At 43.4% G+C, this 27866-nt stretch overlaps 1 protein-coding gene across 3 annotated transcripts in view; it reads left to right on the top strand.

The window, feature by feature from the left end:
- Positions 1 to 282: 282 nt before the first annotated feature.
- The window catches only part of LOC121449744 (NACHT, LRR and PYD domains-containing protein 9B-like), a 33645-nt gene continuing 6061 nt past the window's right edge, over positions 283 to 27866 (top strand). The window contains exons 1-7 of one of the 3 annotated variants that reach the window (XM_041654422.1): positions 283 to 560; positions 4567 to 6138; positions 19173 to 19337; positions 21537 to 21701; positions 22352 to 22519; positions 24619 to 24789; positions 26742 to 26912. In XM_041654422.1, the coding sequence (XP_041510356.1) occupies positions 283 to 560; positions 4567 to 6138; positions 19173 to 19337; positions 21537 to 21701; positions 22352 to 22519; positions 24619 to 24789; positions 26742 to 26912 (2690 nt within the window). Of the gene's footprint in view, positions 561 to 4559; positions 6139 to 19172; positions 19338 to 21536; positions 21702 to 22351; positions 22520 to 24618; positions 24790 to 26741; positions 26913 to 27866 lie in introns of all 3 variants that reach the window. The other 2 variants (XM_041654423.1, XM_041654424.1) reach the window with 2 other exon arrangements.

Genomic DNA, 27866 nt, shown 5'->3' on the forward strand with positions numbered 1-27866 from the left:
TTTGGTCCCATTGTTAACTTGGTTGCTTTGTTGATATTTTCCAGTTGATTATCATTCTTTTAATAGTGAACTTGGCACAGGGTTTATTTTAACACTGGATTCACAGGCATGGAAGGGAAAGGGTGAAGGATGAGCCACATAGACCAGAAGGAAGGGATGCATGATATCAATAATTTTGAGACTTTTCAAGTTGAGATCTCCCATGTCATTCTTGTCCAGGTATCACTTATTTCTTCTTTTTGAAGATTTATTAACCTCTGGAGACTGAGCTTAGCATCCAAGATGGCAGAATCATCTGGTTTGGGTGTGGCTCACTGCCTAAAAGAGCTCAGTGATGCAAAGTTCCTACACTTCAAAATTCTGCTCATCAAAGAACCAGAATTGCAAGTCAATCCGGTGCTCTGGGCAAATATTAAGCTAGCTTCGAGAACAGACCTGATAACGCTGTTGAACTCACATTATCCAGGACAAGTATGGGACATAATGTCAAGAACATTTCTACAGGTCAATCGGAGAGACCTCTGGACCAAGTTTCAGGAACTGAGGAAAGGTAAGCGAGCGTGGAGAGAGAAGGGACACATGGGAAAGTTAGTCACATAGGAGCTGCTTTTATTTTTTAGTTTATTCTTCTCTCCTACAATACCTCCCATCCTCCATTCCTCCCAGTCCTTCCCACCTCCCGCCCTCCTGGATCCACTTCTCCTCTGTTTCCCTTCAGAAATAAAGCAGGGACATCAACCGAACACAGAATAACAAGATGCAGTAAAACTAGGCACAAAGCCTCATATTAAAGCTGGACTAGGAAGTCCAGTAGGAGGAAAAGGGTCTTATGAGCAGGTGAAAGAGTCAGAGACACCCCTACTTCCATTCGTAGGAGTCCCACAGAAACACCAAGCTAACAACCATAATGTGAAACTCGTGCTGAAGAAGGGTTGCACTGAAGAAACCTGTGGGTGTTGTATACTTCATCCTTTAACTGGAGTGGGGGAGGGTATCCTAATGCGCATGACCATTACCAATAAAAGAAAATGTAGGATGGGTTGAAACAAATAAGGCAGTTCCCAACATTAATGCTGTTTTCTTCAGCTGACCAAGAAAATTGTTCTTTTGTTTGCTTTTTTAAGATTAGCATACAAAACAATGCCTTTCCTCTTGGCATTGTTCCCACTCTCTCTCCTTCCTCCCCTCTCTCTCCCTTGCTTCCTCTGTCTCTCCCTTCTCTTGTTTGTTCTTTCTATCTTGGAAAATGTCTCACTGTGTAGCCCAGGCTGGCTTAAAAGTCACTCTATAGATCAGACTAGTCTTGAACTCATGACTTCCTGCCTCAAGTTCCTGAGTTCTGGGGTTCCAGGTACACGGTGCCACACTCAGCTGAGATGAGGTTCTATCCATTATAGCACTGACTCATCCTTTTGACCAGACACGTAGTGCTAAGAAGAGGCCTTTGTCCTCTTTCCCAGAGACATTACCTTTATTTTCTATGAATTTCTTGAGACTGTGGAAGAAGCCCTCAAATATACAAGCTGAGATCGTGTCCAAGTGGAGGGCATGTCACAGACCTTCCAGAGGGAATATTTTACCAGGAGCTCATCCCCCTTTTCATGTGCATATAAGCTGTCTCCATATTCACTGGGTTTGCTGTTCATGCATTCTTTGGCAGAACTATGATTTAACAGTAGCCAAAAGTGTCCACAAAAATGGTTGTGAATCTGGAACCACGTGCTTTGTTCGGCTGGTTCTTAGTCATGTGACTTTTCTAGTCAGCTACAGCAAGATGATCAATGTCACTACATCTGTTTCCTCTTGGGGATAAAGACACCAGTAATTTTCAAGGACCAAGTACTCACAAGCATGGAAGACATGGAGAATAACATGTCATGGTTATTGTATCATTTAATTTCTGTTGCTGTGATAAAACACCGTGACCAAAAGTGAGTCATGGAAAAGGTTTATCTCGGCTTATGGCTCCAGAGTGGTGAGAGAGGCATGACAACACGCAGGCATGGTGGGAGGAGCAGGAAGCTGAGGTCACGTCTCAGCCGCGAGCATGGAGCAGAGAGATGGAGCTGGAAGCAGGGGGAGGCTGTGAGATCTCAGTGCCTGCCCCACACAGCATCCTTCTCTAGCAAGGCCACACCTCCTAATCCTTCCCAAACCTCACCATTAATTGGGGAACAGAGCTTCAAGTTTACCAACCAATGGGGACATTTTTACCCAAACCATTAGCACAGCTATGCATTCTAGCCCCTTCTAGAGCTTCAGAGGTAGAGGCAAATGGGAGGGTGTGAGCATGTAATGTCAGCCTTGACTACATGGCTAGGCTGAGGTCAGTGGGCATTCTGGGCTACACAAGACCCTGTCTCTAAAAACAGAAAGGCAAAAAGAGACTCTACACTAAAGCAGAACAAATTCTAGCTAATGTCAGCTCTAGTTTTGGTCCTGTGTAGGCTACTGCCGTAGGAGTGCTTTTGGGTTGGGAGCCACTTACTGGCCTATAGTACAATCCTAATCAGTCTTCTTGAATAAAACCTAAATCAGATATTGGGGTAAATGTTGAAAGATGAGAAAAGTAAAGGAGCCAGGCACTAGAGAGACCTTTAGCCTCTACCGGAATCCTTAGACCGAAGAGGGCAAGACTGTCTCCTTGAACCCTCAGACTGAATGGGTTGAGCGCCTGACTCCTCCCACCTTACATTCCTCTCTCCACCCAGTCATATTGCTTCTTGTCTCTACCTCCCTATGCTGGGATTAAAGGGGTGAGCTGCTACCACTTGGTTCTGTTTCTGTTTGAGACTGACTCAAACTTGTGTAGACCAGGGTGTTCTGGAACTCACAGAGATCTGTCTGCCTCTGTCTCTCTGGTACTGGGATTAAAGACGTGTGCCATCACTGCCTGGTCTCTGTGACGAACTAGTGACTAGCTCCACACTCTGATCTTCAGGCAAGCTTTGTTATATCACAAACAAAACTTCCCCACACTGGGCCATGGAGCTAGAGTTGTTCCTACAGGTTGAGATTTATGATTGCCTGGATACACACAAGGATGGAATGATATTCTTCTATTAACCATTCGTCTGATTAAATATTTATACCTAGGTTCCTTTTTACAGGAGTTGAATTACATACATGGCAAGTTTAACTCAATTACAAGAAAGGTGCAGGCCCGCATAAATCCCAGAGCCTGCAACAGATTGGGCAGATAGTAGATTCTCTTAGGATGACTTAAGTGTCCGTCCTCTGCTGACCTATGAAACCTTTTCATCTAATAACAAAGTTTCCCAGGATTTTTGAAAAGATTTTTTAAATATATATTTAAACATATATTTAATAAGTAATTATATATAAATATGGAGTTTTATATATAATGTATGTAAGTATTTGCTGGCATATATGGATAGGAAACACATGCATGCAGTGCCTTGTGGCCGAAAGAGGACAGGAATCCCTAAACTGAACTAAACCTCAAGTTATCAGTGACTGTCTAGGTGCTTGGAGCTGAACCCAGGTTATCTAGAAGAGTAGCAAGTGTTTTAAACGTATTGAACATTTCTAATGTACCAGTCACTGATAGAAGTCCCAGTGAATCTCAGATACAACAGTAGGCTCTTGCCCTCAGAAAGCCTAGTACCAGAAATTCACGGGAAATATCAAAGTGTGCTACTGATGACATGCCAGCTGCCTGCTAACTACCTCCATGAATGGAAAGAGAAATACTAGAACGTTGATCCAGATACATTAAATAATGTACCTTAAACTGTGAGATACATGTGGTTGAACCCAGAACAATGCAACACCCCGTCAGGATTGTTATCTGTAGATGTGAAAGCATAGAACCCCAGAGGTCATTTCACTCTGTCTTGTCGCCAGAATCAAATCTTGCTTTGACTAAGCATCGGATTGTAAACATGTACAGAAAACTGAAGAATTTGAAATAGATTGACCTGTAATGGCTACTGGGGGTATGAAAGCCTTAGGCAGTGTCACAGGATTCTGAGTCCTAACTTATGAAGTTGTGAACAGATGAAATACTTATGGCCATTGCCCTGGGAAGGTACCAGGCCCTTTGCAAATTTGCAGTGAGGTACCCAGAATTCATGCGGTACCACAGCTGATACCCCTGCCTTCTGGAGAACCCCCTTCTCTTCTATTGGCCCTAAAAGATTTATAGACCCCCTTTAGCACAGGGATTTGAGTCAGGCATGAGTCAGTCAACTCTTCCATGCATGTTCACAAGCATGGAAAGACTTGCATGCAATAGAGGTCTCTATCTAGAGAAGTTGGTGTAAAAAGAACGGGCTAGTTGGTTGGGGCTGGGGTGGGCCCTAACCACGCTTTGGAGGGTAAAGGGAGGAAAACCCTGTATCAGTTGAAGGGAAATGGAAACTTATTGCAGGGGAAAGGTGGGTGGCTCTCCTCCTTTTCTGTCCTCAGGACCCACAGCCTCACCGCTCATCCAGGTGTGGGGATCATTCACTAGACGTGTATTTAAGAAAACTGTGATTCACTCCCAGGACTGTCCTAGTCCTAACTGTCTTGTGTTCTGATTTCATCAAACTCAGATAAAAGGACATACAAAGAGATTATGAAGACCGCATTTCACCACATCTGGACCTTTGAAGACAACCTTTATGTGCTGGATGCAGAATACGAAGTTGTTACAGGAATGCAGTACAAGGTGTTGCAAGAAGTATTTGATCCTCAGTTAAAGCCAGTCACGGCAGTCATACTGGGTGCTGAAGCCATCGGAAAAACCACGTTCTTAAGAAAAGCCATGTTGGATTGGGCATCAGGAAACTTATGGAAGAACAGATTTCAGTATGTTTTCTTCTTTTCTCTCGTCTCACTTAACAGCACCACAGAGTTGAGCTTAGCTCAGCTTCTCTTAAGTCAGTTGTCTGCATCTTCAGAGACACTGGATGATGTCTTATCCGATCCGAGGAAAATCTTGTTTATCTTGGATGGATTTGACCACCTGAAATTTGACTTGGAACTCCGGACAAACTTGTGCGACGACTGGAGGAAGACGCTGCCAACACAAATTGTCTTGAGTAGTTTGATACAGAAAGTAATGCTCCCAGAATCTTCTCTGCTGCTTGAATTGGGAAACCCAAGTATACCCAAAATCTATCACTTGCTACAGTATCCAAGGGAGATAACTATGGGAGGACTCAACAAGGCGTCTAGAAAGTTCTACTATATGTCCTTCTTCGGCAGTTACCAGAAAGGCCGAGACATCTTTAATTTTTTAAAAACCATGCAACCATTGCTTTCTTTATGCAGAAATCCTTATATGTGCTGGATGTTCTGTAGGACCATAAAGGGGCAGTGTGACAGGGGAGAGGAAATGAACCTCGTCTATGAGCCAGATTCGGCTTTGTACACAAGCTTTATGGTGAGCTCCTTCAGATCCGTGTATGACAACCATCCATCCAGAGAGAACAGAGCCCGACTAAAGACTCTGTGTACCTTGGCTGCAGAGGGAATGTGGAAACAGGTATTTGTGTTTAAGTCTGAGGATCTCAGGAGGAATGGGATAACTGAACCTGAGCAGACATCATGGCTGAGAATACGTTTTCTCAATTACCGGGGTGACTGTTTCATGTTTTACCATCCGACGCTACAGTCGTATTTTGCTGCCCTGTTCTATTTCCTCAGACAAGACAAAGACACACCTCACCCCATCATAGGAAGCCTACTCCAATTCCTAAGAGAAGTCTATGCTCATGGCCAAACCCAATGGCTCCGGACAGGGATGTTTGTGTTTGGAATTGCCACTGAAAAAGTTGCTGCCATGCTGAATCCACACTTTGGCTTTATACCATCCAGAGATGTTAGAGGTGTTATCTTCAACTGCTTTAGAAACATGAATCAAGAAGAGTTCAGTAAGACACTGAGGTCCCAGAGTTTGTTCAAGAGCCTATTTGGCAACAAGGAAGAAGAATTTGTAACACAAGTGATGGGTCTATTCGAAGAAATGACTGTTGATATTAGTAATGTTGATGTATTCACGGTAGCTACCTACAGTCTGCTGAGATCTCAGAAGCTAAAGAAACTTCATCTGCATATACAAGAAAGAGTTTTTTCAGAAACATATAACCCAGGAGATGGTGACATAGAAACCTTTAGACGACACAAGAAGTGAGTACATCTCTGAACCCGGTATTCAGTTCTTCCAGTTTTGCCGCAGTGTCAAGTGCATTGTTTATAGGTCTGTTTGTGTGCCTGCTGTCAGAGGAAGATGTGGGGTGCCTTTCTCCATTGTCCCCTACCTTAATCCCCTGAGGCAGTATCTCACCAAACTTGAAGCTAACCATCTTGACTAGGGTAACTGGCCACCAAGACACCCGATCTACCTGTTTCTCAACAGCCTCCTGCAACCATGCCGAGCTTATGTTGGTGTTGTGGATCTGAACCCAGGTTTTTACATGTGTACAGCCCACACTCCTACCCACCAATCCTTCTCTCCAGAACAGAGTTTCTAAGTTATTTTATGTCTATTCCTGAGTGTTTAGATGGCATGGTCAGGAAGGCTTTCTGTTGAGTCTTGGCACTGCTGTTTGGAGCTATGTGGCCCACAGAGCCAAGTCTTTGAGTTCCTTTATTTATACTGAGAGCAAATTTGTCACAAGGCTAGTGTGAGATGGAAATGTGAGCAGCTTCTTTGTAGCATCTGCCTCTTTTCCGTCATCCATAGTGTGTTTAGTGTCCTGTATATTGCTTTTATTATGTTTAGATATGTTTTTTCTATCCCTCATCTCTCCAAGACCTTTATCATGAAGGGGTGTTGGATTTTGTCAAATACTTTTTCACCATCTAATGAGATGAGCATATGTATTTTTTCTTTCAGTTTATTTATATGATGGATTAAAATGATTTTTATAAGTTGAACCATCTCTGTATCTCCGGGATGAAGCCGGAGATACATGGTGGATGATTTTTTTTATGTGTTCTTGGATTCGGTTTGCCAATATTGAGTATTTTTGCATTATCTATAATTCTCTTTCTTGGTTGAGTCTTTGTGTGGTTTTGGTATCAGGGTAGCTGTAGCCTCATACAAAGAATCTGTCAATGTCCCTTCTGTTTCTATTATGTGGAACACTTTGAGGTATTAGCACTTCTTGGAAATTCTGGTTGAATTCTGCACTAAAACCATCCAGGCCTGGGCTTTTTTGGTTGAGAGGTTTTTTATGACAGCTCTTATTTCCTTACAGTTTGAAGGTCTATTTGAATTGTTCACCTGATCTTGATTTAATTTTTTTTTTAATAATTTTTTTTATTAAGAAAAGAAGAAAAAAAACATAAACAAAAAACAAGTTTCCACCTCCTCCCAGCCTCCCATTTCCCTCCCCCTCCTCCTACCCTTCTCCCCCTCCTCCCACCCTTCTACCCCTCCCCCCACTCCTCTCCCCCTCCCTCTCCAGTCCACAGAGCAGTCCAGGTTCCCTGCCCTGTGGTAAGTCCTAGGTCCTCCCCCCTCCGTCCATATCTAGGAAGGTGAACATCCAAACTGGCTAGGCTTCCACAAAGCCAGCACATTAAGTAGGATCAAAACCCCGTGCCATTGTCCTTGGCGTCTCATTAGCCCTCATTGTTCGCCATGTTCAGAGAGTCCGGTTTTATCCCATGCTTTTTCGGTCACAGTCCAGCTGGCCTTGGTGAGCTCCCAGTAGATCAGCTCCACTGTCTCAGTGGGTGGGTGCACGCCTCGTGGTCCCGACTTCTTTGCTCATGTTCTCCCTCCTTCTGCTCCTCATTGGGACCTTGGGAGCTCAGTCCAGTGCTCCAGTGTGGGTCTCTGTCTCTGTCTCTGTCTCCATCCATCACCAGATGAAGGTTCTATGATGATATGCAAGATATTCGTCAGTATTGCTCTCGGATAGGGTCATTTCAGGTTCCCAATCCTCAGCTACCCAAGGAACTAACTGGGAACCTCATGTTGGGCACTTGGGAGCCCCTCTAGGGTCAAATCTCTTGCTCACCCTAAAGTGGTTCCCTTAACTAAGAATTGTGGTTCCGTGCTCCCCTATCCACCTTTCCTTTATCCCAATTCTCCTGATTCCCCAAATCCCCCCTCCTTCCCTTCTACCTTTTCTCTCCCCATCTCCCCTTACCCCATCCCACCCCACCCCCAAGATCCTAATTTTCTCCCCGGCAATTGGGTCTACTTCCCTTAGCCAAGAGGATAACTATATGTTTTTCCTTGGGTTCACCTTCTTACTTAGCTTATTTAGGTTCACCTATTGTAGACTCCGTGGCCCTAATTTATGGCTAGAAACCAATTATGAGCAAGTACATCCCAAGTTCATCTTTTTGGGTCTGGGACACCTCACTCAGGATAGTGTTTTCTATTTCCATCCATTTGCCTGCAAAATTCGAGAAGTCATTGTTTTTTACCACAGCGTAGTACTCTAGCGTGTATATATTCCATACTTTCTTCATCCATTCTTCCATTGAAGGGCATCTAGGTTGTTTCCAGGTTCTGGCTATTACAAATAATACTGCTATGAACATAGTTGAACAAATGCTTTTGTCATATGATAGAGCATCTCTTGGGTATATTCCCAGGAGTGGTATTGCTGGGTCCAGGGGTAAGTTGATCCCGAATTTCCTGAGAAACCGAAACACTGACTTCCACAGTGGTTGCACAAGATGACATTCCCACCAGCAATGGATGAGGGTACCCGTTCCTCCACAGCCTCTCCAGCAAAGGTTATCCTTGGTGTTTTTGACTTTAGCCATTCTGACAGGTGTAAGATGATATCTCAAAGTTGTTTTGATTTGCATTTCCCTGATTGCTAAGGAAGTTGAGCACGACTTTAAGTGTCTTTTGGCCATTTGAACTTCCTCTGCTGAGAATTCTCTGTTCAGTTCAGTGCCCCATTTTTTAATTGGGTTAATTAGCATTTTAAAGTCTAGTTTCTTGAGTTCTTTATATATTTTGGAGATCAGACCTTTGTCTGTTGTGGGGTTGGTGAAGATCTTCTCCCAATCAGTAGGTTGCCTTTGTGTCTTATTGACTATGTCTTTTGCTTTACAGAAGCTTCTCAGTTTAAGTAGGTCCCATTTATTCAATGTTGCCCTTAATGTCTGTGCTTCTGGGGTTATACATAGGAAGCGATCTCCTGTGCCCAGCTCCTGTAGGGTACTTCCCACTTTCTCTTCTATCAGGTTCAGTGTGTTCGGGCTGATATTGAGGTCTTTAATCCATTTGGACTTGAGTTTTGTGCACGGTGATAGATAAGGGTCTATTTTCATTCTTCTACAAGATGACATCCAGTTGTGCCAGCACCATTTGTTGAAGATGCTTTCTTTCTTCCATTTTATACTTTTAGCTCCTTTATCGAAAATCAGGTGTTCATAGGTTTGTGGGATAAAATCTGGGTCTTCTATACGATTCCATTGGTCGACTTCTCTGTTTTTATGCCAGTACCACACTGTTTTCATTACTGTAGCTCTGTAATAGAGTTTGAAGTCAGGGATGGTAATGCCTCCAGAAGATCCTTTATTGTATAGGATTGTTTTGGCTATCCTGGGTTTTTTGTTTTTCCATATAAAGTTGATTATTGTCCTCTCCAGATCTGTGAAGAATTTTGATGGGATCTTGATGGGGATTGCATTGAATCTATAATTTGCCTTTGGTAGAATTGCCATTTTTACTATGTTGATCCTCCCAATCCAAGAGCAAGGGAGGTCCTTCCATTTTCTGGTATCCTCTTCAATTTCTTTCTTCAATGCCTTAAAGTTCTTGTCAAATAGATCTTTCACTTCCTTGGTTAGATTTACCCCAAGATATTTTATGCTATTTGTGGCTATCGTGAAAGGTGAAGCTTCTCTGATTTCCCTCTCTGCTTCCATATCCTTTGTGTATAAGAGGGCGACTGATTTTTTGGAGTTGATCTTGTATCCTGCCACATTACTAAAGGTGTTTATCAGCTGTAAAATTTCTTTGGTGGAGTTTTGAGGGTCGCTTATGTACACTATCATATCATCTGCAAATAACGAAAGTTTAACTTCTTCCTTTCCAATTCGAATCCCCTTGATTCCATTATGTTGTCTTATTGCTATTGCTAGAACTTCAAGCACTATATTGAAGAGGTATGGGGAGAGTGGACAGCCTTGTCTTGTTCCTGAGTTAAGTGGGATGGCTTTGAGTTTCTCTCCGTTTAATTTGATGTTAGCTGTCGGCTTGCTGTATATAGCTTTTATTATATTTAGGTATGACCCTTTTATCCCTAATCTCTCCAAGACTTTTAACATAAATGGATGTTGAATTTTGTCAAATGCTTTTTCAGCATCTAATGAAATGATCATATGGTTTTTTCTTTCAGTTTATTTATATGCTGGATTACATTGATAGATTTTCGTATGTTGAACCAGCCGTGCATCTGAGGAATGAAGCCTACTTGATCATAATGGATAATTTTTCGGATGTGTTCTTGGATTCGATTTGCCAGTATTTTGTTGAGGATTTTTGCGTCGATATTCATGAGTGAGATTGGCCTGTAGTTCTCTTTCCTGGTTGAGTCTTTGAGTGGTTTTGGTATCAGAGTAATTGTGGCTTCATAAAAGGAGTTTGGTAATGACCCTTCTGTTTCTATCTTGTGGAATACATTAAGGAGTATAGGTATTAGATCTTCTTGGAAGATCTGGTAGAATTCCGCATTGAAACCATCTGGTCCTGGGCTTTTTTTGGTAGGGAGGTTTTTGATAACCTCTTCTAATTCTTCGCGACTAACAGGTCTATTTAGATTGTTCACCAGGTCCTGATTTAATTTTGGTATATGATATTTATCTAAAAAAGTATCCATTTCCTTTACATTTTCCAATTTTGTGGCATATAGGCTTTTGTAGTAAGATCTAATGATTCTCTGAATTTCCTCTGTGTCTGTGGTTATGTCCCCCTTTTCATTTCTGATCTTATTAATTTGCAAATTCTCTCTCTGCCGTTTGATTAGCTTGGATAGTGGTTTGTCAATCTTGTTGATTTTCTCCAGGAACCAGCTTTTTGTTTCATTGATTTTTTGTATTGTTTTCTGTGTTTCTATTTTGTTGATTTCAGCCCTCATTTTGATTATTTCCAGTCTTCTACTCCTCCTAGGTGAGTCTGCTTCTTTTTTTTCTAGAGCTTTCAGGTGGGCTGTTAAGTCTCCAATGTGAGCTTTCTCTGTTTTCTTTAAGTGGGCACTTAGTGCTATGAACTTTCCTCTTAGGACTGCTTTCATAGTGTCCCATAAGTTTGAGTATGTTGTTTCTTTATTTTCATTGAATTCCAGGAAGACTTTAATTTCTTTCTTTATTTCTTCCTTAATCCAGCTATGGTTCAATAGTTGACTGTTCAGTTTCCATGACTTTGTATGCTTTCTGGGGGTAGCATTATTGTTGAATTCTAACTTTAATCCATGGTGATCTGATAAGACACAGGTGGTTACTAATATTTTTTTGTAACTGTGGATGTTTGCTTTGTTACCGACTATGTGGTCGATTTTCGAGAAGGTTCCATGAGCTGCAGAGAAGAAGGTATATTCTTTCCTATTTGGATGGAATGTTCTATAGATGTCTGTTAAGTCCATTTGATTCATTACCTCCACTAATTCTCTTATTTCTCTGTTAGGTTCCTGTCTGATTGACCTGTCCATTGGTGAGAGAGGAGTGTTGAAGTCTCCTACTATTAGTGTGTGCGGTTTGATGGCTGCCTTGAATTTTAGCAATGTTTCTTTTATGTACGTGGGTGCTTTTATATTAGGGGCATAGATGTTCAGGATTGAGACTTCATCCTGATGAACTGTTCCTGTTATGAGTATAAAATGCCCCTCTCCATCTCTTCTGATTGATTTAAGTTTAAAGTCAACTTTGTTAGAGATTAGTATGGCCACACCTGCCTGTTTCTTAGGTCCATTTGCTTGATAGGCCTTTTCCCAGCCCTTTACTCTGAGTAGGTGCCTGTCTTTGTGGTTGAGGTGTGTTTCTTGTAAACAGCAGAATGTTGGATCCTGTTTTCTTATCCAATCTCTTAGCCTGTGCCTTTTTATAGGTGAGTTGAGTCCATTGACATTAAGTGATATTAATGACCAGTGGTTGTTAACTCCGGTCATTTTTTTTTTAGTCGTAGAGTTTGTGTGTTTCCCTTCTTTGTTTTGTGTTGGTGAAGGGTCTCTAGATGTCTGAGGTATTGTGGTCATTGTTGGACTCCTTGGTTAGTGATTTTCCTTCAATTACTTTCTGTAAGGCTGGATTTGTGGCTGCGTATTGTTTAAATTTGTTTTTATCCTGGAAGATTTTATTTTCTCCATTTATAGTGAATGAAAGCTTGGCTGGGTATAGTAATCTGGGCTTGCACCCATGGTCTCTCAGTTTCTGCAGTACATCTATCCAGGACCTTCTGGCTTTCATGGTTTCCATGGAGAAGTCAGGTGTAAGTCTGATAGGTTTACCTTTATAAGTAATTTGGCCTTTTTCCTTTGCAGCTCTTAATATTCTTTCCTTATTCTGTATGCTTTGTGTTTTGATAATTATATGGCGAGGGGATGTTTTTTTTTGATCCAGCCTATTCGGTGTTCTGTATGCTTCTTGAACCTTCATAGGAAAATCTTTCCTTAGGTTGGGAAAGTTTTCTTCTATAATTTTATTAAATAGATTTTCTGGACCATTGAGCTGCCCTTCTTCTCCTTCTTCTACTCCTATTATTCTTAGGTTTGGTCTTTTTATTGTGTCCCATATTTCCTGAATGTTTTGTGATGAGAGTTTGTTGGACTTGCTGTTTTCTTTGATCAGTGTGTTTATTTTCTCTATGGTATCTTCAGAATCCGAGAGTCTTTCTTCTATCTCTTGTATTCTGCTGGTTATGCTTGTTTCTGTAGTCTCTATTCGTTTACCTAGATTTTCCATGTCCAGACGGCCCTCTGTTTGTGTTTTCTTCTTTGCCTCCATTTCAGTTTTCAGGTCTTGAACTGTTTCCATTATCTGTTTGATTGTTTTTCCTTGGTTTTCTATGGTATCATTCACTGATTTATTCAATTCTTCAAACTTTCTGTTATATTTCTCATCCATTTCTATAAGGGCGTTTTTTACATGCTGTTTAAGGGTGTCAATCACTTTCATGAAGTCAATCTTTTCTCCTTCCTCTTGATTAAGGGGTTCTTGTCCTCCCGTTGTGAGGTCGCTTGTTTCTGGTAGCTTCATGTTGCTTTTCAGCTTGTTGGGCGAATTCTTGCCTTGACGTCGTCCCATCTCTTCTTCCAAATGCTCCCTATGGATCTTCTTTTACCGGATTAGGTCTCCTTGCCTACCAAACGCTGTCTCTCCCCAATGTTGGCTCTCCCAATGCTGGGTCTCCTGCGCCGAAAGATCAGGCCTCCGTGCTGGTTGGGCAGCTCGCAGACAAAGCGCCTACCCCGCTTGGTGCAGGCAGGCCACAGAAACAAAGGAACTGCTGCCCGCCCGGGAGCCCCGGATACTCGGACCCAGCGCCCAGATAGGCTGGGCTGGGCGATGCCACGCGCCTAAAGAGGGCAGTGGGGGCGAAGTGGGGAGGGCTCTGGACGGAAGCTGGGTGGGCCAGGAAGAAAGAGGCAGCACCCGGGGAGTAGAGGCCCTGCAGAGAGCCCAAGCAGGACAGGGGGCCAAGAAACCCCCGAGCTCCCCGTCCCAGGCTGGCGCCGTGGGCCAGAAACTCACCCCAATGCTGGGTCTCCTGGCGCCGAAAGATCAGGCCTCCGTGCTGGTTGGGCAGCTCGCAGACAAAGCGCCTACCCCGCTTGGTGCAGGCAGGCCACAGAAACAAAGGAACTGCTGCCCCCCGGGAGCCCCGGGTACTTGGACTCAGCGCCCAGATAGGCTGGGCAGGGCGATGCCACGCGCCAAAAGAGGGCAGTGGGGGCGAAGTGGGGAGGGCTCTGGACGGAAGCTGGGTGGGCCAGGAAGAAAGAGGCAGCACCCGGGGAGTAGAGGCCCTGCAGAGAGCCCAAGCAGGACAGGGGGCCAAGAAACCCCCGAGCTCCCCGTCCCAGGCTGGCGCCGTGGGCCAGAAACTCACCCCAATGCTGGGTCTCCTGGCGCCGAAAGATCAGGCCTCCGTGCTGGTTGGGCAGCTCGCAGACAAAGCGCCTACCCCGCTTGGTGCAGGCAGGCCACAGAAACAAAGGAACTGCTGCCCGCCCGGGAGCCCCGGGTACTCGGACCCAGCGCCCAGATAGGCTGCGCTGGGCGATGCCACGCGCCAAAAGAGGGCAGTGGGGGCGAAGTGGGGAGGGCTCTGGACGGAAGCTGGGTGGGCCAGGAAGAAAGAGGCAGCACCCGGGGAGTAGAGGCCCTGCAGAGAGCCCAAGCAGGACAGGGGGCCAAGAAACCCCTGAGCTCCCCGTCCCAGGCTGGCACCGTGGGCCAGAAACTCACCCCAATGCTGAGTCTCCTGGCGCCGAAAGATCAGGCCTCCGTGCTGGTTGGGCAGCTCGCAGAAAAAGCCTTGATTTAATTTTGAATATGGTATCTATCCAGAAAATTGTCCATTTCTTTTACGTTTTCCAATTTTGTGGAGTTTTGATTTTTTTGTTTGTTTTTTTTGTATAACCTACTGATTCTCTGGTTTTCCTCATTGTCTGTTGTTATGTCCCCCTTTTCATTTCTCATTTTGTTTATTGGGATGTTCTCAATCCACCTTTTGATTAGTTTGGATAAGGATTTGTCTCTCTTGTTGATTTTCTCAAAGAACGAGCTCTTTGTCTCATTGATTTTTTGTATTGTTTTCTTTGTTTCTATTTTATTGATTTCAGCTCTCAATTTGATTATTTCCTATCTTGTACTTCTCCTGGATGAGTCTGCTTCTTTTTGTTCTAGAGCTTTCAGGTGTGCTGCTAAGTCACTAGTGTGAGCTTTCTCCACTTTCTTTGTGTGGGCACTTAGTGCTATGAACTTTCCTTTTAGCACGACTTTCATAGTGTCCCATAGGTTTGGGTATGTTGTGCCTTCATTTTCACTGAAATCTAGGAAATCTTTAATTTCTTTATTTCTTCCTTGACCGGGGGCGGTTGAATAGTTCTGTTCAATGTCCATGAGTTTGTAGGCTTTCTGAGAGTAGTGTTGTTAAATTCTAACTTTAAACCATGGTGATCCGATAAGACACAAGGAGTTACTCCAGTTTACTTATATCTGTAGAGGTTTGCTTTGTTGCTGAGTTTGTGATCAAGTTTAGAGAAGGTTCCATGAGATACAGAGAAGAAGGTATATTCTTTCCTGTTTGGGTGGACTATTCTATAGATATCTGTTAAGTCCATTTGATTCATGACATCTGGTAGTTCTCTAACTTCTCTGTTAAGTTGCTGTCTGGTTTACCTGTCCATTGGTGAGAGTGGAGTGTTGAAGTCTTCTGCTATTAATGTATGGGGTTTTATGTGCGATTTAAGCTTTAGTAATGTTTCTTTTATATTATGTGTGTGTGTTGTATTAGGGGCTTAGATGTTCAGGATTGAAATTTCATCCTGATGGATTGTTCCTCTTATGAATATAAAGTGTCCTTCTCTATCTCTTCTGATTGATTTTAGCTTGGAATCTATTTTGTTAGATATTAGGATAGCTAGACTCACTTGTTTCTTATGTCCATTTGATTGGAAAACCTTTTCCCAATTCTTTACTCTGAGGTAATGTCTGTCTTTGTGGTTGAGGTGTATTTCTTGTACACAGCAGAAAGCTGGATCCTGTTTTTGTATCCATTCTCTTAGCCTGTGTCTTTTTTTTTTATTGAGAAAAGGAAAAAAAGTATCCACCTCCTCCCAGCCTCCCATTTCCCTCCCCCTCCTCCCACCCTTCTACCCCTCCCCCCACTTTTCTCCCCCTCCCTCTCCAGTCCAAAGAGCAGTCAGGGTTCCCTGCCCTGTGGAAAGTCCAAGGTCCTCCCCGCTCCATCCATGTCTAGGAAGGTGAACATCCAAACTGGCTAGGCTCCCACAAAGCCAGAACATGAAATAGGATCAAAACCCCGTGCCATTGTCCTTGGGTTCTCATCAGCCCTCATTGTTCGCCATGTTCAGAGAGTCCGGTTTTATCCCATGCTTTTTCAGTCACAGTCCAGCTGGCCTTGATGAGCTCCCAATAGATCAGCCCCATTGTCTCAGTGGATGGGTACACCCCTTGTGGTCCTGACTTCCTTGCTCATCTTCTCCCTCCTTCCGCTCCTCATTGGGACCTTGGGAGCTCAGTCCAGTGCTCCAGTGTGGTTCTCTGTCTCTATCTCCATCCATCACCTGATGAAGGTTCTATGGTGATACGCAAGATATTCGTCAGTATTGCTATAGGATAGGGTCATTTCAGGTTCCCTATCCTCAGTTGCCCAAGGGACTAACTGGGGACATCACCATGGGCTCCTGGGAGCCACTCTAGGTTCAAGTCTCTTGCCAACCCTAAGGTGGCTCCCTTAACTAACAATTGTGCTTCCGTGCTCCCCATCCAACCTTCCTTTATGCCAATCCTCCTGTTTCCCCAAGTTCCCCCCTCCCCCGTTCTCACTTTTCTCTCCCCATCTCCCCTTACCCCCATCCCACCCCACCCCCAAGATCCCAATTTTCTCCCCGGCAATTTGGTCTACTTCCCATAGCCAAGAGGATAACTATATGTTTTTCCTTGGGTTCACCTTCTTATTTAGCTTCTTTAGGTTCACCAATTGTAGTCTCTGTGACCCTTTTTTATGGCTAGAAACCAATTATGAGTGAGTACATCCCATGTTCATCTTTTTGGGTCTGGGTTACCTCCCTCAGGACAGTGTTTTCTATTTCCATCCATTTGCATGCAAAATTCGAGAAGTCATTGTTTTTTACCGCAGCGTAGTACTCTAATGTGTATATATTCCACACTTTCTTCATCCATTCTTCCATTGAAGGGCATCTAGGTTGTTTCCAGGTCCTGGCTATTACAAATAATACTGCTATGAACATAGTTGAACAAATGCTTTTGTCATATGATAGGGCATCTCTTGGGTATATTCCCAAGAGTGGTATTGCTGGGTCCAGGGGTAGGTTGATCCCGAATTTCCTGAGAAACCGAAACACTGATTTCCACAGTGGTTGCACAAGATTGCATTCCCACTGGCAATGGATGAGAGTACCCCTTCCTCCACAGCCTCTCCAGCAAAGGCTTAGCCTTTGTCTTTTTATAGGTGAATTGAGTCCATTGATATTAAGAGATATTAATGACCCATGCTTATTAATTCCTTTTATTTTTTGGTGGTAATGATTGTGTGTTTCCCCTTTTTGGGTTTTGCTGATGGGAGTTTATCTGTTTCCTATATTTTTGTGGGTGTAGTTAGCATCCTTGGGTTGTGTTTTCCTTCTAGTACTTTTTGTAAGGCTCGGTTTCTGGATACATATTGTTTAAAACTGGTTTTGTTGTGGAATATCTTGTTTTCTCCATCAATGGTGACTGAAAGTTTTGCTTTGTATAGTAGTCTGGGCTTAAATCCATGGTCTCTTATTGTATGCAGCACATCTACCCAGTATCTTCTGGCTTCATGGTTTCCATTGAGAAGTCAGGTGTAATTCTGATAGGTTTAACTTTATATCTTACTTGACCTTTTTCCTTAGCAGCTCTTAATAGTCTTTCTTTATTCTATATGTTTTGTGTTTTGATTATTATATAACGAGGAGATTTTTTTTGATCCAGTATATTTAGTGTTCTGTAAGCTTCTTATACCTTCATAGGAATATCCTTCTTTAGGTTGGGAAAGTTTTCTTCTATGATTTTGTTAAATATATTTAGGTTTGGTTTTTTTCATGGTGTCCCAGATTTCCTGGATGTTTTGTGTTAAGAATTTATTAGATTTACTGTTTTCTTTGACCAATGAATCAATTTCCTCTATAGTATCTTCAACACCTGAGATTTTCTCTTCCATCTCTTGTATTCTGTTGATTATACTTGCCTCTGTAGTTACTGTTCATTTACCCAGATTTTCCATATCCTGAATTCCCTCAGTTTGTGTTTTTTTTTAATTGCCTCTATTTCAGTCTTCAAGTCTTGAACTGTTTGATTGTTTTTTTCTTGGTTTTTTTGGGTTTCTTTGAGGGATTTACTAATTTCTTCCATTTTTTTTGTATTTCTTTTCCTCCATTTCTTTACGGGAGTTTTTCATTTCTGATTTAAAGGTCTCCATCATCTTCATAAAGTTATGTTTAAAATTATTTTCTTCTGCTGCTTCTGGGTTAGAATGATCAAGTCTTCCTGTTGTATGACCACTGGAATCTGGTGTTGCTGTGTTTGCTTTTTAGGCTGTTGGATGAATTCTTACATTGGTGCCTTCTCATCTCTTCCTTCAGATGATGCCCGCAGTGTCTTTGCACCTTGGTCCAATCCTTGCAGCATCTGTCGGAGTCTTTGGGGATTGTTCTTGCTCTGCTCTGTACTGTCACTGTCTGTGTCTCCCTTAGCCCGCTCTCTTGGTCTTCTCTCCTGGTTTACTCTCTTGGTCCAGTCTGTGCCGTCACAGCTTGTGCTTTAGCGTTCCTCTCTTGGTCCACTCTCATGGTCCTCTCAACAGGAAACTTTCCTGCTGGCTGGCAAGATAAACTGATGCAGGTGGGGGAAGTGCCCGGTGTTATGCCCCACTATGGAGGGCCTAGAGAATGGGGTCTCCTGCCCGGTCCAACTTCTTCTTTCAAGTTCGTTCGTCACACTGATGTCTTTTTGTTTTGTCAGCTATAAGTTAACTAGGGTCATCAGTGTGTCCAAGGGTTTGGAGCTGTGCATTAGATCCTAGTGGGCTGACTTGTGGGTACAAAACTGGAGATGACTGTTCCTCCCCCAGAGCCGACCAGTTGTCAATATTCCAGCAGGGAGGGCTGGGACTGTGCAAGGCTCTCCCCAGTTGATGATTGACAGGAACAGGCCCGGTCTTTTGCAGGCAGTGGAGGGATCCATAGCTCTAACAGGATTAAGACTGCAATGGCTATACAATGCTCAGAAGAGGGCATTTTCTCACCCACATTGCTCACTCTCTCCTCTCTGTCTCATCTGCTCCTTTTTCTTTTTTGTAAAAATTTATTTATTTTTATTACTGTGTATGAGTGCTTGGGATGCCTGAATGTCTATGTACCATGTGTACCTCCTCAGGTGATGGGGCTCCTCTTCCCATCTTAGGAGTGTCTTGATTGCATTTAGCCACCAGAGAATAACAATGTTTTATCTCATTGCAGAATTGCAAACAAATATTGGCGTTCATTATGTGGAATTTTCTGGAACTTACAAGTGTTGGATCTGGACAGCTGTAATTTCAATGAAACTACAATTCAGCATCTTTGTGAATCGTTGTCTCCAGCTCCTTGTATACCGCTGAACATGTTTAAGCTCCAAAGCTTGTCGTAAGTTTGACAGCCACTCATCCTTTCCATAGATAGAAGAATTTCCCTCTCTGCTTTGATAAGACTAATTCATAAATTCAGAACTTAAATAAAAAAGTAGAAAATACAGTATTACCAAGAGTCACATATTTGAAGTTCTCTGTCACACACATACATGTGATTTACAGGTGGTTTGTAAATGCCTATACAACTAGTATGTGTGCATGTACATCTAGTATATGTGTGCATGTACATCTAGTATATATGTGCATGTGTGTGCATGTACCTCTAGTATATATGTGCATGTGTGTATGCATGTACCTCTAGTATATATGTGCATGTGTGTATGCATGTACATTGAGTATATATGTGCATGTGTGTGCATGTAGATCTAGTACATATGTGCATGTGTATGCATGTACATCTAGTATATATGTGCATGTGTATGCATGTAGATCTAGTACATATGTGCATGTGTGTATGTATGCATGTACATCTAGTATATATGTGCATGTGTATGCATGTAGATCTAGTACATATGTGCATGTGTGTATGTATGCATGTACATCTAGTATATATGTGCATGTGTGTATGTATGCATGTACACAGACAGCAAGAATCGACTGTGTTCTAGAGACTGTATGAATGTTAATTAAAAGTCCACTTTTTAACATTACTGTGATTGTATGTATGTATATGTGTATCTGAATTGGGCCTCGGGAGTCAGAGTTATACTAAGTTGTGAGCTGTTCAACATAGGTGCTGGGAACAGAACTCCAGTGCTCTGCAGGAGCGGTGTGTGCTCTTAACCACCCAGCTAGCTGCCTGCCCAATGCTAACCTCTTAGTCATCATGCTGACATCTATTTCTTATAAGGAAACAGGGCCAGGCAGAAGTTTGACTACATTTTCCCAACCTTGAAAAGAAATAGATACAAAAAGAAAAAAAAGTCACGTTTAATTTTCTTGACTCTGAACCCCAGTCTATGACCATTATAGACAGTGGTGCCTTTAAAAAAACACTGGTTCCATAGTGGACAATGAGGACTACTGAGAACTCAAGAACAATGGCAATGGGTTTTTGATCCTACTGCACGTACTGGCTTTGGGGGAGCCTAGGCAGTTTGGATGCTCACCTTACTAGACCTGATGGAGGTGGGTGGTCCTTGGACTTCCCACAGGTCAGGGAACCCTGATTGCTCTCCAGGCTGATGAGGGAGGGGGACTTGATCGGGGGAGGGGGAGGGAAATGGGAGGCGGTGGCGGGGAGGAGGCAGAAATCTTTAATAAATAAATAAATAAACACTGGTTCCTACTAACTTGAGCTGTGGTTGTACACACCTTCAAACACAGTCCTTGGGAGTCAGAGGCAGGCGGATCTCAGAATTGGAGGCCAGCCTGGTCTACAGAGTGTGAGATTCAGGACATCCAAGGTTACACAGAGAAACCCTGTATTAATCAACAATAAAAGTACTAGTAAATAAGGAGAAATGGGCCCTTCCTTGGGACGCACAGCAGGGATCATTAAATGAATACAATCGTCTGTTTATACATAAGGAGTTACTCTGGTTGCTTTTTGCTGCTGGGATAAATACCATGACCAAAAGCAGCCTAGAGGAGGAAAGGGTTTATTCCATTTTACCACTGCCAGGTCACCATCCATCACCAAGGGAAGTCTGGGCAGGAACCTGCAGGTAGGAACTGAAGCAGAGACCATGGAGGAATGCTGCTCCCTGGCTTATCTCCCCCGAGCTGCTCAACACTCTTCCTATTCACATCAGACCTACCTGCCCAGGGGTAACGCTGCTCACAGTGGTGTTTCTCCACCAATTACCTATTAAGAAATGCTCCTCAGACATGGCAATCTGATGAGGCAATTCCTCAATTCAGGTTCCCTTTCTCTAGATAATGTTGAGTTGGAAACCATGATTAGCCATGACAGGCTATATTCAGAATTTAATATGAAGGTACGTTTGAGTCTTCTGAGAATGATCTGGGTGTTATGCAGGAGTGGGGGAAATAGAAGAAAAGGGAGAGAGATGAGTAGCTCGAGCCTCCATGTTTGCCTGGTATCTGGAGACAACCAGTGAGAACTTGGGGGTAACCAGGGTGCCCAAGCAACCATGGTGTGTGAGGCACTGTGTTGGAGAGGATTGTACAAGTTGCTTTGCCATGAACCCACACCCCCTGGTATAATGTGCAATTTGGCCTTATTCCACAGGTGTTCCTTCATGACTAACTTTGGGGATGGTACGTTATTTCACACAGTTCTTCAGCTGCCTCACCTGACATCCCTGAACCTCTATGGCACTAAACTGTCCAATAATGCAGTTGAGAAAATGTGCTCCGGGCTGAAATCGCCAACATGCAACCTGGAGGAGCTGCTGTAAGTCAGTGCGCTGTCTACACTCAGGAGCTGCTTTCAAATTGTTTCTAAAGTCACATTTAAAGATTAACTTTGAAAGTTTTGCATTGTATGAGCACATATTGTAAAAAATGAGTTTCATTATATAAATTTCTTTTTCTCCTTGTTAACAGTGTGTGTGTGTGTGTGTGTGTGTGTGTGTGTGTGTGTATGTTGGTATGGGTGTCTGTGGTGCTGGTGTGGGTATGTGAAGGTGTCACAGTGATACTGGTAATCAAACATGCTGGTTTATAGACCATATTTTAGTGATGGGGTCTATGTGTGCATTAAAGGATATGGCTTCTCCCCACTACATTCTAGTAACACTCTGTCTCTCTGTTTGTTGTTATGACAATCAATAACATCACCAAACATTTCCATATTGATCCCAGAGAGTAAAAGTCACCCATGACTGAAAAACCCCTGGCTTGGGCTTTTTTCTGAATCAGTAGAACTTCATGACTCACAGTGATAGTCACATGATTGCACTCATGAATTAAAGAAGTCTGTGATGTAAATATGAGCTGGTATGTCCAGTATTAGGAGCTGGGCATTTGTTTGGATAACAAGTAGTCTTACATAGGCCTTCTAAAGATGTTGTTCCTAACCTGTGACATGTATCTCACATGTAGGTTGGGGAAGTGTGGCATCTTAAGTAATGCTTGTATTGAAATTGTGACTTCCCTAAACTTCGGCAAGCTGAAGCATCTCTCATTGGTTGAAAACCCCGTGGAGAACAAAGGAGTGATGGTACTGTGTGAGATCCTGAAGGATCCGAGCTGCGTCCTAGAGAAACTGATGTGAGTAGGTCTGGGGGAGCATGCCCTGGAGATATTATTGCAAAGCCCTGAACATAGATAAAACCATCATAAAGGTGGTCAAATTGCCACAAAGGAGGCAGGAGAACCTGGGATGTGTCGGGATCTCGGTCACTTGTCCATGCCTAAGTTGCCATGTCAGCAAATGGAGCAAACGAGAACAGATTTATGAGACCAACTTCCGACTAGACAAGGCCAGCTCTGAAATTCCTCATATATAATTTTTAGCTTAATTTATATGATAACCATGGAATACGGTGATACACTTGGAAAGAGACTGGCTATAGGACAGAGGAGACTATAAATAAGAAGCAAATATTCCCTACAAAGGCAGGGCTTCCTACGTCTTACCTAAGTCACTGTAGGCTGTCTCCTGCTCTGAGGTTGACGTTGGTTGCTCATCATAGCACACTGCCAGACTGTGGTCCCAGGGAAGTCATAGAGATAACTTATTGTTTCATCCATCAAAGGCCTCAACATGGGGAATGTGCTCAAAGACACCTGGGTTCAGGAAGAGAAAAGAGTATACAGACCCAATCCATCTGTGTCCTGTGTGCTCATGTATTCACAGTAGCATGTGTGTGCGTGGCTCACAGCATGAGCATGCAGATAAAACCATAAAGGCACTGGATATGGACAGTAAGGAGACGCCTGTTTAGAACAGGAAACGCATGCAGACGAAGTGCCTCCTGCATGGGCTGCTCATGACTAGACCAGAAATGTTCCAGGTCTCATTTAAATTTCTTTTGGAATTTTTGCAAATCGTGAGTCTTGGTGATGCTCCCTAAGGCCAAACATGAAAGTATTTGCACAGTACAGAAATCTGTCACATGGCTTGGGGATAGTTTTATATGATGCTCTCAGTGCCTTTGTGTTTTGTCCTAAACTGGATACATGAGAGCACTTGTGGATTTTCCTACCTGTGTACCCTGGGAGTTCCTGAGCCTGCAGAGGCAGAGGAGGTAAATAGTCCTCTAAACTGTAGTTACAGGAAATTGTGAGCATTATATAGGAGTTATGTGGGTGCTTAGAACCAAACCCCAGCTCCTCTGCAAGACCAGCAACTGATCTTAAATGCTGAACCAATTGTCCAGTATTGAAGTGAATCTTAGAAAGGAAAAAGAGAAAAATGTATTCTAGAAAGTTGAAGGATGTTGTTGAAGAGGTAGGAAAAACTAACATTAGAAAACAAAATTTTTCAGTTATTTTTCTACTAGTTACTATAGAGTAGATTGAGTTAAATTACACTTGATGGCTAATAAACAAAAATAGCTACATTAAGCATGAGTTATTTCAAATATTATCTAGTCTTTAAAATACTAGCCATTCACCCACACATGTGACAGCATTAGGAAGAATCTGTAAAATAAAGTAGCAGGACCGGGTGGAGTAACAGCAAAGGAGGTCAGACACTTGCACCCTAGCATGATGACCCGAGTTTGACCCCCAGGACCCAAGTAGTGACACAGTGCAGAGGTGGAGATGGCAGGAACCCTAGGACTCACTGGACAACCAGCCAAGTCTCATGAATGAGCCCCAGGCCAGTTAGAAACCCTTTCTCAAAAAGGGTGGGTGGTGGTGTTCCAGTGTGTGACATCTGAGCTTGTCCTCTGACCTCCACACGCACCTGCAGAGAGACGTACACACACTCACAAGAACAACAAAAATGAGGGCAGGGTTCTGCAACATGGTGAATTTCTGGTATAGGTGGAAGTATTGATTGTCTTGCAAATAAGTTGATAAATTAGTCAATTTTGGAAACATCTGTGGTGATCTATAACCTCAGGTGTTCAAAACTGTTGTTGGAAAGTGTTTCCATTGTGTGTGTGTGTGTGTGTGTGTGTGTGTGTGTGTGTGTGTGTGTACTAGCACACACATGGAGGACAGAAGATGATTCTTGGTATTTCCTTCCATTGCGTGGGACTGAACTCGGGTCCTCAGGCTTGGTGGCAAGGTCCTTTACCTGCAGAGTCATATTAGCGGCCCGTTTGTGGAAATTCAGTGTAGGGAGAACACGGAAGCCTTTGCAGAGATCTATGCTGTGACGGTGAGTGACCTGCGCTGTGTGATTCTCTTCACAGGTTGTCCTATTGCTCTCTCACCCTCATTGTCTGTGGCCATCTCAGTGAAGCCCTTGTGCGCAACAAACACCTCTCTCTGCTTGACCTGGAGTCAAATGTCCTAGAAGATTTGGGGGCAAACATTCTGTGTGAAGCTTTGAAAGACCCAAAGTGCCTCCTTCAGGAGCTATGGTAGGCCTGTGTTCTCACCCATCCCTGGGGATGCGGTATCAGATGTTGGCATTCAGAAGGAAGTGGGAGGGTAGAATTGTCTGGATGTCAGTGTCCCCTCAGAGTCTGTGGTGAAGCCTGCCATCCGGGATGACTGTCTTAAGACTGGGTCATGAGGGTGAGTTCCCACGAGTAGATTACTGCTGATAAAAGATGGCACAGAATCTGCCTCACCCATTCCATCACGAAACCCGGCTTCAATGCCCAGCGCCTATATGGCAGCTCACAATCATCTGTGACTACAGGTCCAGGGGTTCCAACACCCTCACACAGGCATGATTGCAAACAAAACACCAATGCACATAAATAAAAGTTTTCAAAAACAGGTTAAAGTAGAGCCCTCCTCAGCTAGAATCGAGGGGATGGATACGTATGCACGCGAGGCTCAAAGGGGCTGTATCTGTGTGCAAATGTCACAGGTTCTAAATTTTTGCACTATTGCTCTTTTTGTGTCCTGTAATTTGAGGAGGGCTGTGTCAATATGTCTACATCTTAGATGCCAGTAGCACCCTCTGTCGTAGTGCGGCAATCCAAAATATCTCTGGATGCTGTGGGCATGCCCTGGAGGGTAAAAATTCATCCGTGCTTGAGAGCCATTAATGCACACACATATCAGAGCTGCTTAAACCCACATGTTTACATACCTCCTTCAATCATGAATCTATGTGTGGGTGTTTATGCCTCTATTTGCATATCTCTCCCCTATCACATCGACATACTTATGCCATCTATGAGTATAACAGGTCTCCCTGTCTCCCATGTAAAAATTTATTGTCTTTACTTCCATATCATCCATCTCTTCTCTTCTATAACCATCTGCATATCACCTATTCATTATCAATCTATATATTATCTACTAATTATTTTATGTTCACTGTGCATCTAACATCTGCCTAATGTCTCTACTTACCAACTACACACTCATCATCTTCGTATTCTCCATTCTTCACCTGTCTTATACCCTTTATCTTCCTTCTCTCCCCAACCTCTCTCTTAACCATATTGAAAGCGTCATGGGAAACCATGAGCTTCAGGCTTGAGGAGGGTTTGAGGTCGCGTTATATTAAATACTGGCAGAAGTTCACCTCATGATGACATCTGCACAGAAATCTGAGATCGGCGACCAGGTAGCCCCACTGATTTTCAGGGTATCTCTATTTGAGCCAAGAAGGACGAGAGTAGTGACACCAGATGAAGAGAGGAAGGCAGAAGAATTGCAGTGGGCCACAGGGAGCAGTGTAGCCCAGATGGAGGAACAACGCCAGCATTTCAGTACTGCTTGGGCATTTCTGGTTCCTACAAATAGAAATACGCTAAGCTGCTAAGATTGGATCTCGTGGCCTAGGGATTGGCTCAGTTGGTGAGATGCCTACTGACCATACACAGAGCCCTGGGTTTGATTCTCCAGCTGAGCTTTGAAAAAAACAGGTGTGATAACTACGTACCTGCGATCTCAGCACTGGGAGGTAGAGGTAGGAGGGTCAGAAGTTCAAGGTCATCCTCAGCTATGTAACGAGTCTGAAGCCACACTAGATACATGAGACCCTGTTTCAAAAAGAAAAAGCGGTCAATGAATGCCTGCTGAGGGGGAGAATGGTCTCCTCCAGGAACAAGCTCTACTGGGTCATACAAACCCCTGGAGTTGTGCACAAACAAGCTAAACTAAATGGGCTTAATAGGTTACTTATGCATGTACAGGTGTGCAGGCATGAATATATATTCACATATATTCATATGTGTACACACGTATCAACAATAAAGAGAATAATTTGGGATCTGGAAGAAATTGGAGGTAGGTCTGGAGGGATGTATATACCGAGCTCATATAAAGTTCCAAAATATAAGATAAATAACAGATCAAAAAAAAAACATCGGGCCTCAGAAGTCAGTATGTTTGCGTGTGTTTTCCCCAGGTTGTCTGGTTGCTGTCTCACTTCAGACTGCTGTGAGCAGATCTCCACTGTCCTTACTTGCAATGAAAATCTAAAGACCCTGAAACTGGGCAACAATAACATACAAGACAGGGGCGTCATGCGGTTGTGTGAAGCTCTGAGGAATCCGGCTTGTAAACTGCAGAGTCTCGGGTGAGTCTCCTGACTCTCGTGGGGGGTGGCTCCCAACTCAGTGAGGAAAATCTGGAGGGTTAATAGGTGTGGTAGTTTGTAAGAAAATGGCCCCCAAAGAGAGCTGCACTCTTAGGAGGGGTGGCCTTGTTGCAGCAGGCATGTCTTGTTGGGGGAAGTGTCACTGTGGGGCAGGCTTTGAGGCCTCCTGTATGCTCAAGCCACACCCAGTGAGTCGGACTGCCTTCTGATGCATGCAGCTCAGGATGTTAGAAGCCTCAGACCTTCTCCAGCACCATATCTGCCTTCATGCCACTATGTCCCACCGTGATGACAATGAACTGGAAAAGAGCCACCACAATTAAATATTTCCTTTAAGAGGTGCTGTGGTCATGGTGCCTTTTCACAGCAATCGAAATCCTAAGACAATAGGGTTAAGAAGAATTCCGCCTAGCATAGTCTCAAGGGTTGAGGAAAACCTTACCACCCAGGTCATGTACGAACAAGAGCATCTGCTGGGGTTTGAGCACCACGCCCTTGTCATGTTTTGCCCACCACAGCATCTGGTCTTCTGGCCTTCTGGGTCCTCTTCTATGATGTTCCCTGAGCCTGGGGAAGGGGTGACACAGATGATCCATTTGAGACCGGGTCCTCTGTCCTCAGTCTCAGAATGCAGAGCAGCTGTGCGTCTCTCTATTAACCAGGCCATTGCAAAAGTTGCTTCTCCCATGAGGCTTGAGAGCTGAACTAACATAGAAATAACGCTAAGTGGTTAGAACAATGGTTCTCAACCTGTGGGTCCGACCCCTTTGAGAATTAAATGAACCTTTTACAGGGGTCACCTAAGACCAATCAGAAAAAACAGATATGTACATTATGAATCATAACAGTATCAAAATTACAGTTACAAAGTAACAATAAAAATCATTTTGTAGTATGGGGTCCCCACAACACGAGGAACTGTATTAAAGGGTC

Source organism: Microtus oregoni, unplaced genomic scaffold, assembly GCF_018167655.1.
Source record: "Microtus oregoni isolate MIOR12 unplaced genomic scaffold, Mior012 000006F_ref0000085, whole genome shotgun sequence".
Lineage (NCBI taxonomy): Eukaryota > Metazoa > Chordata > Mammalia > Rodentia > Cricetidae > Microtus > Microtus oregoni.